This window comes from Prenolepis imparis, unplaced genomic scaffold (genome assembly GCF_030444845.1).
Source record: "Prenolepis imparis isolate NDT839.2.m4 unplaced genomic scaffold, iyPreImpa1.0 SCAF_5, whole genome shotgun sequence".
In the NCBI taxonomy this organism is placed as follows: domain Eukaryota; kingdom Metazoa; phylum Arthropoda; class Insecta; order Hymenoptera; family Formicidae; genus Prenolepis; species Prenolepis imparis.
Genome location: NW_028141163.1, coordinates 15,035,671 through 15,049,708, shown reverse-complemented (window position 1 = coordinate 15,049,708; position 14,038 = coordinate 15,035,671). Strand labels below are relative to the sequence as shown.

General features: G+C 36.4%; 1 protein-coding gene and 1 long non-coding RNA gene across 12 annotated transcripts in view; one reads left to right on the top strand and one right to left on the bottom strand.

The window, feature by feature from the left end:
- Dlg1 (MAGUK family member discs large 1) overlaps positions 1-14,038 on the top strand; it is a 250,297-nt gene that overhangs the window by 12,314 nt on the left and 223,945 nt on the right. For all 11 annotated transcript variants that reach the window (XM_083037711.1, XM_083037713.1, XM_083037710.1 and 8 more), the window contains exon 2: positions 8,680-8,816. In XM_083037711.1, the coding sequence (XP_082893837.1) occupies positions 8,680-8,816 (137 nt within the window). The remainder of the gene's footprint in view (positions 1-8,679; positions 8,817-14,038) is intronic.
- The window catches only part of LOC145935926 (uncharacterized), a 42,266-nt gene that overhangs the window by 1,931 nt on the left and 26,297 nt on the right, over positions 1-14,038 (bottom strand). The window lies entirely within an intron of this gene.

Genomic DNA, 14,038 nt, shown 5'->3' with positions numbered 1-14,038 from the left:
ATTAAATACGCATATGTATAACATCCATTTTGATATCCATATTATTTGCACTATTTCGCGCGCAACAAAGTCTCTCATCGTCGGAACCAAGTTGCGAATAATGCAAACGAAACACAGCGCTCCAAGCCAATGCAAACATTCGTCAAATATTAATTAATACAGCTCTTTTACGTGTTACTGTGTAATAAATTGGAACTGAGAGAAATCGTGCCAATTACGTCATAAGTCATAAGTATCGCACACTTTGAGTGAAAAGAAAGATAATAAAAGTATAAAGAAGACATATGTAATGATTTTATTTATTTTTTTTAGTTTATTCAATCGTGTAGACAGTCGTATCGTTTCGAAACCAATCAATAGATACGATAATATCGAAATAATCAAACGATAGAGTTTGCTTTCGACCAGAAGAAATTGTAACAGCATATCGTATACCTACGATTGGCAGCTATGAAACGCGGGAAAATGTCTCGTGCGGTGTAATAAACGTTCGTTATAATTTTTATCGGGCCCTCCGGGAACGCCAGAGACACCGTTAACGCCCACAACGTCGACTTTATGTCAGATTTTTGCAAGTCGAATGCTCGGTCGCGTGTTAACGAAGCACCGGTGCGGCGTAATTAAGTCGCCAGTTGTAAAACGTAACCTGGTATAGAAATGTCGACGATGGTATTCGGACGTCTCTTGTTCCCAGCTTTTTACGCCGGCTATCCGCCAACCGTTTCTTTCCACTCGTCTGTGTGCGCCATTCCGTCCGCATAATCCGATAAACGTGATCCGCATCTTGAGCGAGAATTGGTATCGGGGCCATCCACGGTCCTACGAAGTTCATGAAGAGGATCGGTTTCGGTCAATTCTATGAACCGGCTGCGGCCATCTTCATAAATGCGCTTATAATTAAAAGAAAAAAGAAAGAAACGAATCGACTATGAGCGATGCATATTCTATCAATCGGAACAGCGAATGCGAAAAAGGTTCCATTTAAAAGTTCGCATTTATTTATTCGAGATAGAAGGGGATCAGCCATGCAAATTACTAGATATCTAAAAGATGATTCATCTTTATTCTGAAATAATATTCTGACATTCATATGCGATTGTTATACTTATATAATTATCGTATTATATTCGATGGATGAAAAAAATCTCTGGCAAGTAATTTAGTCGCACGTTTTTCTTAATGGTAAATATTTATTAACGTTTTTAAATGTAATATAGCTGAATATTAACGTGTAGTCCGCGGTATTAAAACTACACTATATACTTCTTTAAAAATATACTCAGAGTCTCATGCATTTGAGTTGCTAACGAGCTTATATCGTTATCTTTTAGCAAAATTTGACTATGCAGCAAAGCCATTAACCGCTATACGTAGATACGATGCTTTGCACTCAGACTCAGACGATTGGCCCCGCGGTCGATTGGCAATATCCAGGTCGCATTATGGCAATCTCTCTATGTTACGAAGATTAGGATAGATACAATCGCATGGCTACGTAATGAGGAAAGGATAGATAAGAATAATAATCCCTTAAAAAATGTAACGAACACGTGTGTGTATAATTATATATTAAATATATGAAATAATCAAATTAAACCAAATTCTAATATCTATTTTTTTTTGTGAATTGTACAAAAAAATGTGTCATATTTTCTTGTTAAATTTCTGAAACCGTGTATTATTATTTTCCTATTTTTCTGCTTTTATAATTCTTATTTAATAATGAAACAGTATGTTAATCAAGAAATGTTTTACATTACTCATGTTATTTAGTGCTTCAATGCGTATAACATTCTAATTAAATACAAATCTAATCAGCCAGCCTCGTTACAAACCTCACAGTGGCAAATTCACGTGAGATTATTGTGCATAATATTGTATCTGTATGCGAACGCGTATAATAATAATATCTATCACAATGTCCTGAATTTCTCCGCTTGATTGAAGAAAGAAAAATCTCAATCAAGTCTCTTGATTAATAATATATAAATAATATACATTAGAACAAACGTATATCTTTTACATCGATTATTCATGTTTTGAAATATGTTGCACGCACAGAATATATGAAATTATATACATGTACATAATACAATTATATCGGCATATATAAAAAATATAATTACAATTTCATAGATGTATTAAAATGCAAAATTGTATAGAATCTGACTAATAGAAATATGAATTTATTCTAGTTCTCTCTGAAATTGAATTTATTCTCTTGTATTTGTTTAATTTTTACGTTTATTATCGCGTTTCATAGACACTTTTACGGTTCCTCAAAAACAAGGCAGCGTATAAATGATTCTGGCGAGCTGGGAAAATAAATGTTTGCTGATCGCTGTAAGCGATTTACCGTATGCAACAGAATTTTCGTTCTATTCTGTCGTACCGCAAGTGATTTAACTGCGCGCTACGTGCTGCGCGTAGCTTTACGGTGAACATTTCACGCGATATCCGACGAAGCTATGCGAACCTCACCGCGATTCTCTCGCACGGCTTCATAAAACTCGCAGCAGCACAGTGCCTAGTGATGAATAGATCGAATGACTCTTTTTAATGATCGCGCAATATTCTGACTCTAGTAGTAGAAAGTGAAAATTTTTTGTATGATTTAAGAGTTTTATTCAGAATAAACGATAGTAAGAAAGACAATTTTATATATCTAAATTAAATAAAATTATGACACATATAATAACATTAATTATAACGCAAAATTAAATCACAATAAAAACATTAAAATTATTAATTTTTTAATTTATTGATTATTACATTTTTATATATATAGATTGTCTCTTAAAACGTAAAAAGAAATAATCTTTTTGGGGATATCTACATATCTCGTTTCTATCACGAAACATACTTGGAGCGCTAATATCTTGCGAGTTTCTCGCGTGCTTGAACATAATTAGTTGTACTCGTGAAATTTTGCGATCCCGTCAATTCGGGTGCATTAAGCCTTATCTCGCGTGAAATCAAGCGTCATTTCTGTCGAGTCTGCAGGATCAGTAATTGCAAAAGGATGCGTAGCTAAGAATGCGGAAAGCGAGATGGAGCATAATTCAATGAGCGGTCGAGCTGGGAATATAATTTCATCTCAACCGTGCTCTCTCTTCGATCATCTTGCTTCTACCACGTAAAATTCATTGCAATTTTGAAATTGACAGAAATTAGATTGGCCATGATTTGAGAGTATCATCATTCGCGGTATAAAATACGATAATTATATAGATAATAGCGAATGTCTTTTGATTCGGAAATTAGTAGAATCATTTTTATTTCTATTGTGCGAATTTTCTCACAGTTTTATTTAATGCAATTTTTATGCCGTCGATAATCTAATAATTTTAATGTGACTATATTGATGATTGAGAATATTTCAGTTAATGATTGCGAAGATAATTATGCCATTAGATGGATTTGAATCTCTAATCGAAATTTGATTACGTAATCGTATTAAGTTCTATGATTAAGGACAGATGTAACAGTGGATCGGATTTATTAAATTAGGAAAATAACTCGCTCCCTTTGTTACTGTCCAACAAGTCTACGCACGCCTATCCTGAGTTTACTCCCGGTGGTTAGAGAAAGTTGGACATCTTTGGAATTGAAATATATGTTAGCAATAATAAATTCACGGTTTAATCCACGCGCTACTGGTTCGCGCACGGTAAATATGCACGCGTGAACATCACGATCCATTTCGCACGCTCGGGGCGTCGCGACGCCCGACGTCGGTCGGCTACACGTGGCGCCGACGCGTTAACGCCCCTCTCGTACTTTTCCGAAGACGGAAGTTTAGTCCCTGCGACATGTAATTTCCACACTGGCGGAACTTTCCAGTCTGTGTGTTGCACGGTATGAAGAGAACGATGAAGAGATGCGCGCGCGAGAGAGAGAGACCAAGAGAATAACGACGAGGAAGCCGACGATAAACTGGAGCTCGTTAACATCAACCGTGGACCGTACAAGATACGCCATTTCTGTAAATAACTTTCAGCCCTCCTGTACCTTTAGCGAACTTTCCCACTTTCGTCCGCAATTTGAAGAGGAGGAAGAAAGGTTGACGTTTGACAAAAGGGCAAGACAGTCTCGTAATGATTTTTTCATGAAATTGGAAGCTGCGAAAAATTAAAAACTATTCGGCGTGTAAACGTTTGCACAGCGTTTCTCATGCTATTTGAAGGCAGAATGGCATTGCAAAAGCGATGTATAGAATATATGATAAAATTATATTTTTATATACAAAAAAAAATTTTTTTTCTTGTCATAGTCAATTTTTAAAATTTGAAAAATCTTTAAATATAATATTAGTATTTTCGTATAACGGTAGTTAAATTTAATAATATGTTGTGAATGAAAACATTGCTTTATTATTTTATATTAAATACGCGTGGGAAAATTAAAATTATATGCATATTTACATGCAGATGTTTACGGCATTATTATCTGATCATTATTATCTGATTTCGACGGAAATTCTAAGCAAATGCAGCGAGCTTTCACATATCATTACGTTTATCTGATAAATCAAACAAAATACGTTCGTTAAACACGCGAAGCGCATTAGTATTCTAAAATATTCTATCCGCCAAAGCATATTAAAAAAAACTCGACGTTAACTAGAACCGGGTAAATTTAATCTCGCGTCTTCTCTCGTAACCTTTTTTGCATTATACTATCGTAAGAGACACAAATTTTTTAATGCACCACCGTAATATGTAATAAAACACTCTACTCGTAATTCCGCAAAAGAGAGTAAAAAAATTAATGTATAATGTTGTGGTCAGAGGGATAGAACGAGGGGAAAGCAGACGAAACGGTGGAAAATTAACGAAAAGCCGGACTAGCGATATTTTCCCTGGACGTTGCGCAGTTGCAACTTTTTTCATCGCACGCACTTCGTAGTTGGCAGCCACGTACCAAAAGAATAGGAAGAATGGAAAACGCGGGAATATAAAATAAATCGTAGGAAAAGAAAAAGACTGGGAAAAAATTTCGAGAAATTCAAAATCACGTATTTTCTCGCTTCGGAATAATATTTTAATCGTGTTAGCTCTATGTTTCCTTCCTTTTTCTCTTGTTTCATCATAACGAGATACAATCGCTCGTATGACGTTTTGTAACAGTGGCGGCGGCATTTTGCACAAGCTTGCCTTAAATATTGAAAGTTGTCTATACAATAATGATACGTGTATATAATATATATGATTATATAATATATATATATATATATATTATATGTAGACATGACATAAATAGAACATCAACATTGCGGCCCGATTGCGATATCGATGTAGCGATATTGTGGTTGTGTGTATGTCACGAATCGGATTTAAGTACCAATAATCTAATTATTATTCTGTGCCCATCAACGTCGTGCATCGATTATCGATACGGCTGTGTCTCTAATTGCAATTCCAGGCCGTTGGCTGGCCTAGTAAGAGCCGCGATGGCGTCGGTTACATTAGACTAATTATAAAGGGATGACGCTACGGGAATATGTGATTGCTTCGCAATCAATTATCACTATATGCGATGCAAAGACATTTCTAATCAAAACACGACCAAGTACTTCAAGACTTTATGTAAACTAAAAAGTGACGTTTCACATGTCTTCAATTATACGAGAACATTTTTCAAAGGATTGTTTTATCGCTAACTTTGCGTGTAATGCTCGTTATATGAAATTCATGGTGAAATTATTTAAAAAAAAAAAAAAAAAATAACCGCGCGTTTAAAGACCGGCGAGAGGCTTTATATATTCTATCTTATCGCGCCACGTTTTGTATTCCAAGATTAAGACATAAATCCTCTTACGCGCTTACGAGCGGCAGTCCGTTCTCTCGCAGTATAACGTTTCGAATATTTTTCCTTTCGCACGGAGCGCGAAACGTCAGATAAGTTTCGTCACGATGGCGTCTGCATTCAATGGGGAATGTCCGTCATCGGAAAGAATTCCACGCGCGTTTCACATACCGACGTCAACGCGCGGCCGAGGGGTGGTTGGTGGAGGGGAATTGAAATAAGTCTCCGATATATTTCTTGCATTCCACGTGAGAAATGCGTCGGATGATATTTAGACAGGGTACCATTCGTCGCGCGGAATGGTGAAAAGGGGGTAGTCCGCGCCGCCGCCGAGAGCTTCGAATGGGATTGATGTACATTTTTATCGCGTTGAAATCAGAACGCCCTTTGAAAATTTATAATGCAATAACGCCCTCGAGACGACGCGACGCCGGCGCCGCGGATACCCGGCTTTTGCGGCATGATGATGCGAAATGTTTGCGTCGCCAAGATGAAAAGCGACGCTCTTTTGCAAATATCGAGGATTCGCAACTTTCTCTTATCGATAGCTCGAGAAAATCGTATGTGTGTGTGTGCGACATTACTTCGGCATCTATTCGAATTTTGCTGGAAAGTATTCATGAGAGCTTCGCGATCCCTCCACTGACAACATTTTGAAATTTTCTCGCACGGGGCAGATTACTTTCATGGTGGCAAGTTGCGGTGTATCAGAGGTTGAGAGAGAGGGGGGAGGGACGTACACAAGTTAGAGCGAATTTACGAAAATGAAACCTCCGAATTTTCTCTCTCGACTGACGGGATAAAATATATTTTCCTCTATAGCTTTTTTTTATCCAGATATTTTTCGTGCATTTATATATACATACCTTGAGGCAAGAGGGAAAAATATATTTTCAAGACGCGCTACAGCAACTAAATGGACTGGATAAACTCGTGTGTTTTAAAATTATCGTCGGAATATGGAAATGAAAGCCGCGAAATGTAGCGAAATGAATTATTTCTCCGATGTAAAATCGCACAGATTGCAAAAATCAAGAAATAAAATATATCATAATTTTTCATCAGCATTCAAAATATAATTTTAATAGTTGCAGATCTTGTCGAAGATGCTGCCGATTCCATCTAATCAAGTGACTCGAATAATAATTATTTCAAGAATTTTCAATCGATAATAGATACAAAGAAATATAGAGAAAATCGGGAAATGCATTGAGGAAAGCTGTACAAGAATTTTTTTTCATTACTTGTTATACCGTGACAACAGATTATAGTTTGATTATTTATCAGAGATGGCAGGATTTTTTCCTTTTTTTATAAGAGGGTAGAAGCAGCCGCATCTTGGCGGAAAGGACGGAGAAACTTAGCCCGCTTGACCGACTAACGAGCGTAATTACAGAGAGCCCGGTATTGCGCGAAATACACAGGTGCTGTAATGATGTAACTTGGAAATTACCTTTAGGAATTGCTCACGCGGGAGCAATTAATACGCGACGCTCTCGGGAGCAATGCCTCAAAGCACTAACCGTAATTTCAATTCATTAACGACTACCGCACGCGCGCAAGACATTCGTGAGCCCGGCAAAGAAATTGAGAATAGTGCTCGCCACAATAAGCGTAGAAAATTACAGGTTATGCTGGAGATTATTTTAACTCTTGGAGATATTATACAGTCTGCGGGGAAGAAATTAAACCGCATAGATGTAGCTGGCGCTTTTCTTAAGAGGAAGATTGAATCTTCTGTGCAAATCTATGCGATTTCCGCCGCGCCGGTCTCCGATCCTTGTGGTTGGTACAAACAAAAGAAATTTAAGATGTAAAAGTTTGCGATATTAACATATTCCGAACAAATGTTCGCATAACTTCTCTTGCTAACAAGAGAAAATATCGATTTTTCTCCGAGAATATTTTAATTAAAATACAACTTAAACAATCAGCAATATTACGTCCTAGAGAGAATATTTTTAGGATTATTCTTCGGAGTAAGACATCTTATGCATTTGTCGCGGCACATAAATTCATCTATCTCTCTATTTTATATCTTTCGTAATTCTTGAAATTTTTTCAACGTCCGTATCTCGAAAGTATGCAAGAGGAATGCGATTGCAATATACGAGAGATATATAAAAAGATCAAAGTTTTCGAAAACTTCGAGTACATCCTTAATTCAGATCATGTTTTACGTTTTCCGAGCCTCGTGTTGTCACGAGCCAGTCTTATCCCATTCGCCGTGAGCGAGGTTCCTGTGTGGCAAGGAGAATTACGGGCTCCTTCGACCCAGACGACCTGCGCCCGACGTATCCTGGTGCCGGTAATATATATTCGAGAGCGCAACGTCGCGCGAGCCGCGCGCTCTGCTCGAGGGTCCACTCGAGTTACGCGAGAGCGGAGGAACTATTGAAAATTATGTGACCGCCTTATCGCGCTAGAAGCTCTCACATTCGCGTCTCGAGATCTCCGCGTTGGTCGTTAAGATCTTCGACGACTGAACTACGTGCGAAAGCCGCTCGCTTGTTTCTCCCGATCTTGTAATATATTCATGACGATACATCAGCGAGTCTACTCTTTTATTATACCCTTTTATGATATGACATTCGACCAACTGTTTTTCTCTCAATTAGCTTTATTATATATTTTTGAAGTTTGTCTCGATATATCTGATATATGCGGAATAAATCAAGTCCCCAGTCGAGGGGTGTCAATTTATCACATGGCATTTGCACGCAGCGTACAGAAATCTTGATAGAAACGAAATGAAATTCCTCTCGCTCTCTGCCGACCGGGAAACCGGTCCGCGGAGATTTTACCTCCGAACGCGTAACCACATTCTGGCAGATGGTAATACGTCTTTTCCTTTTCCCTGGACTGTTGCAGATATCCAGGAGTTTTACGAGCTGACGCTGCTCGACGAGTCGAAATCGGTGCAGCAGAAGACGGCGGAGACGATCCGCATCGCGGATAAATGGGAAGCCAGCGACGGACCAATCACGCCGACCTTCGCCCAGAATGACGTGAGTACGGCTATAAAGTTTATTCTCTTCCCCCGTATCATTCAGCCATTATCCCGGATGTGTCCGACCGTCATACTCATTAATCAAAATGTGACGTTTATCAAAAATAGACGCAATTGAAATCGATAATTTCGCGATGACGCGTGCTCGAGGTCATAGAAAGGAATAGTTTTATGCTCTATGTATGTCCGTTTACTCCGAATAGCGCGATGGAAAAATCGCGATAGCGTCTAGGCATAATTTGTCACGACGTGCGCCAAAATCATATCTCGGCGCAGCGGTACTATCGCGTAATTAGCGCCGGTAATTGTGATCGGCGAATCGATTGACCGTAGAATATCACGCTGGTCCAATCAATCGGTCAGGCTGCCAATTTTAATTGCTAATTGTGGACCGTCCGCCCGCAATCGACGTTGGATGCGAGGTTGCGACGTCATATCGACGGCGATGTCATAGTGACGAACAATCGACGTGACATTCAGTCGTTGCTGCGATTGCACTTAGTGTTGTACCCCGATCACGTATACCTCGGCTCTTCCGAGCTAACCCGATCGTTAGTGTAATACCGCTATGATGAAAATATCCGTAATTGTTCGCAAAGAGATCGAGTAAATAACAGCCACTATTTTATTTGCGGAAATTACTTTTATGCCGTTGCTTTTTTGTTTATTAAAATTTGCACAATTAACATGTTGCTCGGCAAAAGAACATGTCGAGTATCAAATATGATATTTTCATGACGATGTATTGTATATTATTATTTGAGGATCTCTTTATAACAACAAAAGTAAACATTTCTGTTATCAAATATCACATTTTAAAATTAAAATTTACTTTAAAGTATTAAAACTTGAATGTATGCGCAGTATTAATATTTTGTTAAATTTCTTTCTCTAGAAAACATTTTTAATTACTATGTATTTATACATATATACTTGCAAAAAGAATTTTGTTTCCTTTCTTTTAATTTTTTTAAATTTGGAAATGTAATTACTTGTTGCTTATCAATGTAAATTACATACCTTTAATTTCTTTTTTAATAATATAATCACATTGTAAATGCACACGCACATGAACGAAAAAATATTATTATACATTGATAGATTTTGCTATCTAATTATTTGACATTACTTCTCAAAAACATCGATTTACTTTTACATAATTAATTAAATATTGCATTGATGTACATGTAACAATCATATGTTTTTATTTTTAAATTGTAGCAATGATTTCTGCTAAATTATATAATAACACGTCTTTTAACGTAATCTGCATTCAAAAGAATATTTTGTACGGTATACAATTAATCAAAAGCAATTAATAATTAATTTCGCCGTGTAAAACATTAATAACGCAAATTGACAGTAGCAACACAATGAATATGAGAGAGAAAATTTCAGTATTTTTTATCATCATTGTATTATATCCGCACTCTTCCGACTTGCTTTTGCGAATACAACGTAGCACAAACGTGACAATGTGACATTTATATAGCGCATTCCACGCGCGTTTATTTCAACGCGTGGACGGATATCCCGTGCATGAATGTGGGAAAAACGTCCCGTGAAATTCTTGTCTCCGTAGGGGAGATGTCGTAAACGAGCCGCGTATCACGCGCGACGTCGTATAAAGCGGCGTTAAACGTTTCTAACACAACACTTTTCAGATATGCATAGGAAACGTAGGATACTGCGCGAACGAATGGATCTGCGACGCTCTTTATTTAACACAAATTTTCTTTCCGTGCGCGGATGCTGTTGAGCAAAATTAAAAAAATTCAAATGCGTGCTCTCGTTACTTTTTGATATTTAAATAAAATTAAAATTTAAATGAAAATTCTCTTGTTTTTATACATAATGAGAAAAAACAAAGCGATACACACACACACACACATATATATATATAAATGAATTTACTTACGTTGTCGTACATGGGGCAAAGGCGGATTATACAACGGATAACAATGTTTCGTGCTATCGAGCGAAGTATCACCCACCTCTCTCTCCGTGTATCTAATAAGCTACGTGATAGGTGGAGTGTCGACACGCGTGCAGTATGTACACTTCCCTCATACTACTATATATGTGTACGCGTTCTAATATGTAGTACGTACCCGTACGATCAAGTAAACGTTATTGCATACATCGGTGCTTCGATTGGATTAACCCGTCACGCGCGGCAGCTCTCTACGATGGAAAATCGAGATTGTGTTCTATTTTCATATATTTCACTTGTACCTTGTTTCTTCGGCAATCGATTAATCTTGTACGATTCAAGCAATATTTATACTGTATTTTTAAAGCCAGGGGAGTACATGGATGATTATACAAAATTATTTAATCTCTAATCTAAAAACTTTTACAATATAAAATCGATAATGTGTTTTAAAGTTGGAATTATATATTTTTTGGAAATAACGTTTACGATTGGAATTTAAGTTAAATTAATATGTGAAATGTCAATAAACTGGAAACTAATATATTAAAAATCACCACAGCTGCAGTAAATTTAATAATTCGCAAAAATTGTATTGTAATAAAAATCTAGTTACATTACGCTTTTTATCATAGAATGAATGAGTCAGTGGATGGAATGAAACGCTAAAATAACCGCAATTATATTAAACTCAACTACGGCAAAGTACTTTTCGCGTAATCACGTCATGTATGTCATTTCCAACTGGACTTTTTTCCACTTTTGAACATTCGCTCAATTAGAAATATATTCGAAGAAGAGGCAAAATTAAAAGGAACGAAAAAAGTTGTTTACCATGTTTGTATTACGGCTTATTACCATTTTTATGTAATATTTGCGAAATAGCTTTTATTTGTTCCGTGGTAATATTAATAAACTTGAATGCTCGGGAGGAGGCGATGCTATTCATTAATATATTCGTATTGATATGTATATGTATATTTAATTGTTTCTTTTTAGAATATAATAAAAATGGTACTATCATTTAAAAAAGCAAACATTTTTTTCTCCCATAAATAACGTTACAATATTTTTCAAATCAATTAAATGCATGTTTGGCCAACCTTTAATTAAAACAACCATTGCGCGAAAAACAAAAGCCACTCTTTCATATCATTTGAATTTGTAATAGCGGTTAACAGGACTATACAAAAATGTTAGTTAAATATTGTAGTTGCAGCTTTATCGAATATTTGATAATTAAATATTTTATAACATCGCTTGCTCTATTGACGCACCAATAATTCAAATTTATTGACCGCAAAATATCTAGCTGATTGAAAATGATTTTCGAGTAAGATTGAAAAATATATGTATCGGTATGCTCGATGCTTTTTATGCAGAATATTTGATATGTTCACACATTTGATACATGATATTAATAATAATCCTCAAAAACTGGAATAATATTCCTTCACTAATTATAGAGATACACTGGGGAAAAAAAAATTATTGAATTCAAATAAATATTTATCTGTTTTGGAAAAGATTTTCTTACATTAAATAAATATTTTTTTTACATCAAATTAATATTATTTGTTTTAAATAAATCATTTATAAAGGAGTATTGAACTAAATATTTTTGAATTAAATAAATTTTTTTTTGTGAATATTTTCTCTCTGCAACTAATTTAAAGAAAAAAGAAATAAACCGGAGACACAATAAAATCTTGCTTTTTGAAAAGTTTACACAAAATCTCGACTTGAGTTATTTAACTTTAGACAGTTAGAACTTTGAAAAGTGTGCGAGAGAAAAGATACGATAGTCATTTTTAAATTTTTTTCAGAGAAAAGGTAAATTTCTGTTTTCAACAGAAAATAGCAACGAGAAATTTCGCGATTAACCAAATACGATTACCATAAAGAAACCATCTAATTGAAGAGCATTTAATTACCATTTGTATCGTTTTTTCGAGATCGGAAAACGATAAATTGATGCAACACCGTCGCAACTACGCGTATATCGTCGCGTCGTATCTATGTAACGTGACGTTTGTCTGAAACAACAGTTAACAACTTTTAATGGCGCATTAAACGCGGGTCATTACCGTCCCGCGAAACAATGCAGTTGTTCTTCGTAATAGTGATCGCTCTGCCAACTGTCAAAACTTCGATACATATTGCTAATCGGCTGCGCGTTTGCTCGTCCGCTAGTTTTACAACTTTAAATTCAAGTCAATTTACGAACAACCATCGCTTCCAGAAATGGCGTTTTTAAATAATTCTAATTACAATTAATTAGGGCAATATATATATATATTAAATATTTTATTTTATAAGCAACTTTCACGTAAAATATATATGAAAGTTTTATATTAATTCTGAAAGATGTAGAAAAAAAAGGAGAATTTCTCCAAATATAAATACACTAGAAAATTATTCTACAAGTAAAGAGCACACGAGAGAGATTAGGGAATTATACTTAAAATTTACGCTACCTCATAGTTTATGTGATACATACAGAAACGAGTTTAAAAAATACACTTTTTGCCACGCCCCGCGAATATCCGCAAATCCGGCTTTAAGGAGCGTGCCAGGCACGGAATATTGCCGTATTGTAAACGGACGATATTTTCCCTGTTTGTTTTCCATTACTTGGCGAGAGATAGTCGTCGACGTCGTCGTCGTCGCCGTCGGTGGTAGAATATGCACCGCTATGATAAGGGTAGGTACTTGCATTCGCTGTAATGGAAAATTCTGTGCACCGCTGTTCGTCGCGAAATATATCCTTCCTTCCACGGTGTCCGCCCCGATTCTCTTCCTTACCGAACGAATGCGATTTCCCGCGGGAAACTCCGTAATCGATAAAGGTCGCTCTCGCTTCCGTTCTTCTGACCTTTCTTCTCCGCGAGAGACGGAGGGCGGCGCGGGCACGGAAAGATTAAACTGTCGGTGCTCGTCGTGTCGGTCGATTTAAGTATCGGTAAACAATATCGGACAGTAAGTAATTTAATTTTCCAAGGGCCGGACGCCGAAGGCTAAATTCTCTTCGCAAACTGCGGTGCGCGAACGAATATGTGTTTCTCACATCGCTAACTTTAAACTTCGAGTATGTGTAAAATACACGACTATTTTTTCGTTGCGCAGTTCTTGTTTACAAGTGAAATGTTTTCGCAAAAAAAAGAAAGAAAAATCACTGAAAAAATATTAGCAAATCTCTTGTAATTTTATTAGTGAGCAGATATTGAGATCAAATATAGGATCGTAAATAGGATAAAGAAATGCGTGTAATGTCGTTTTAAACTTTT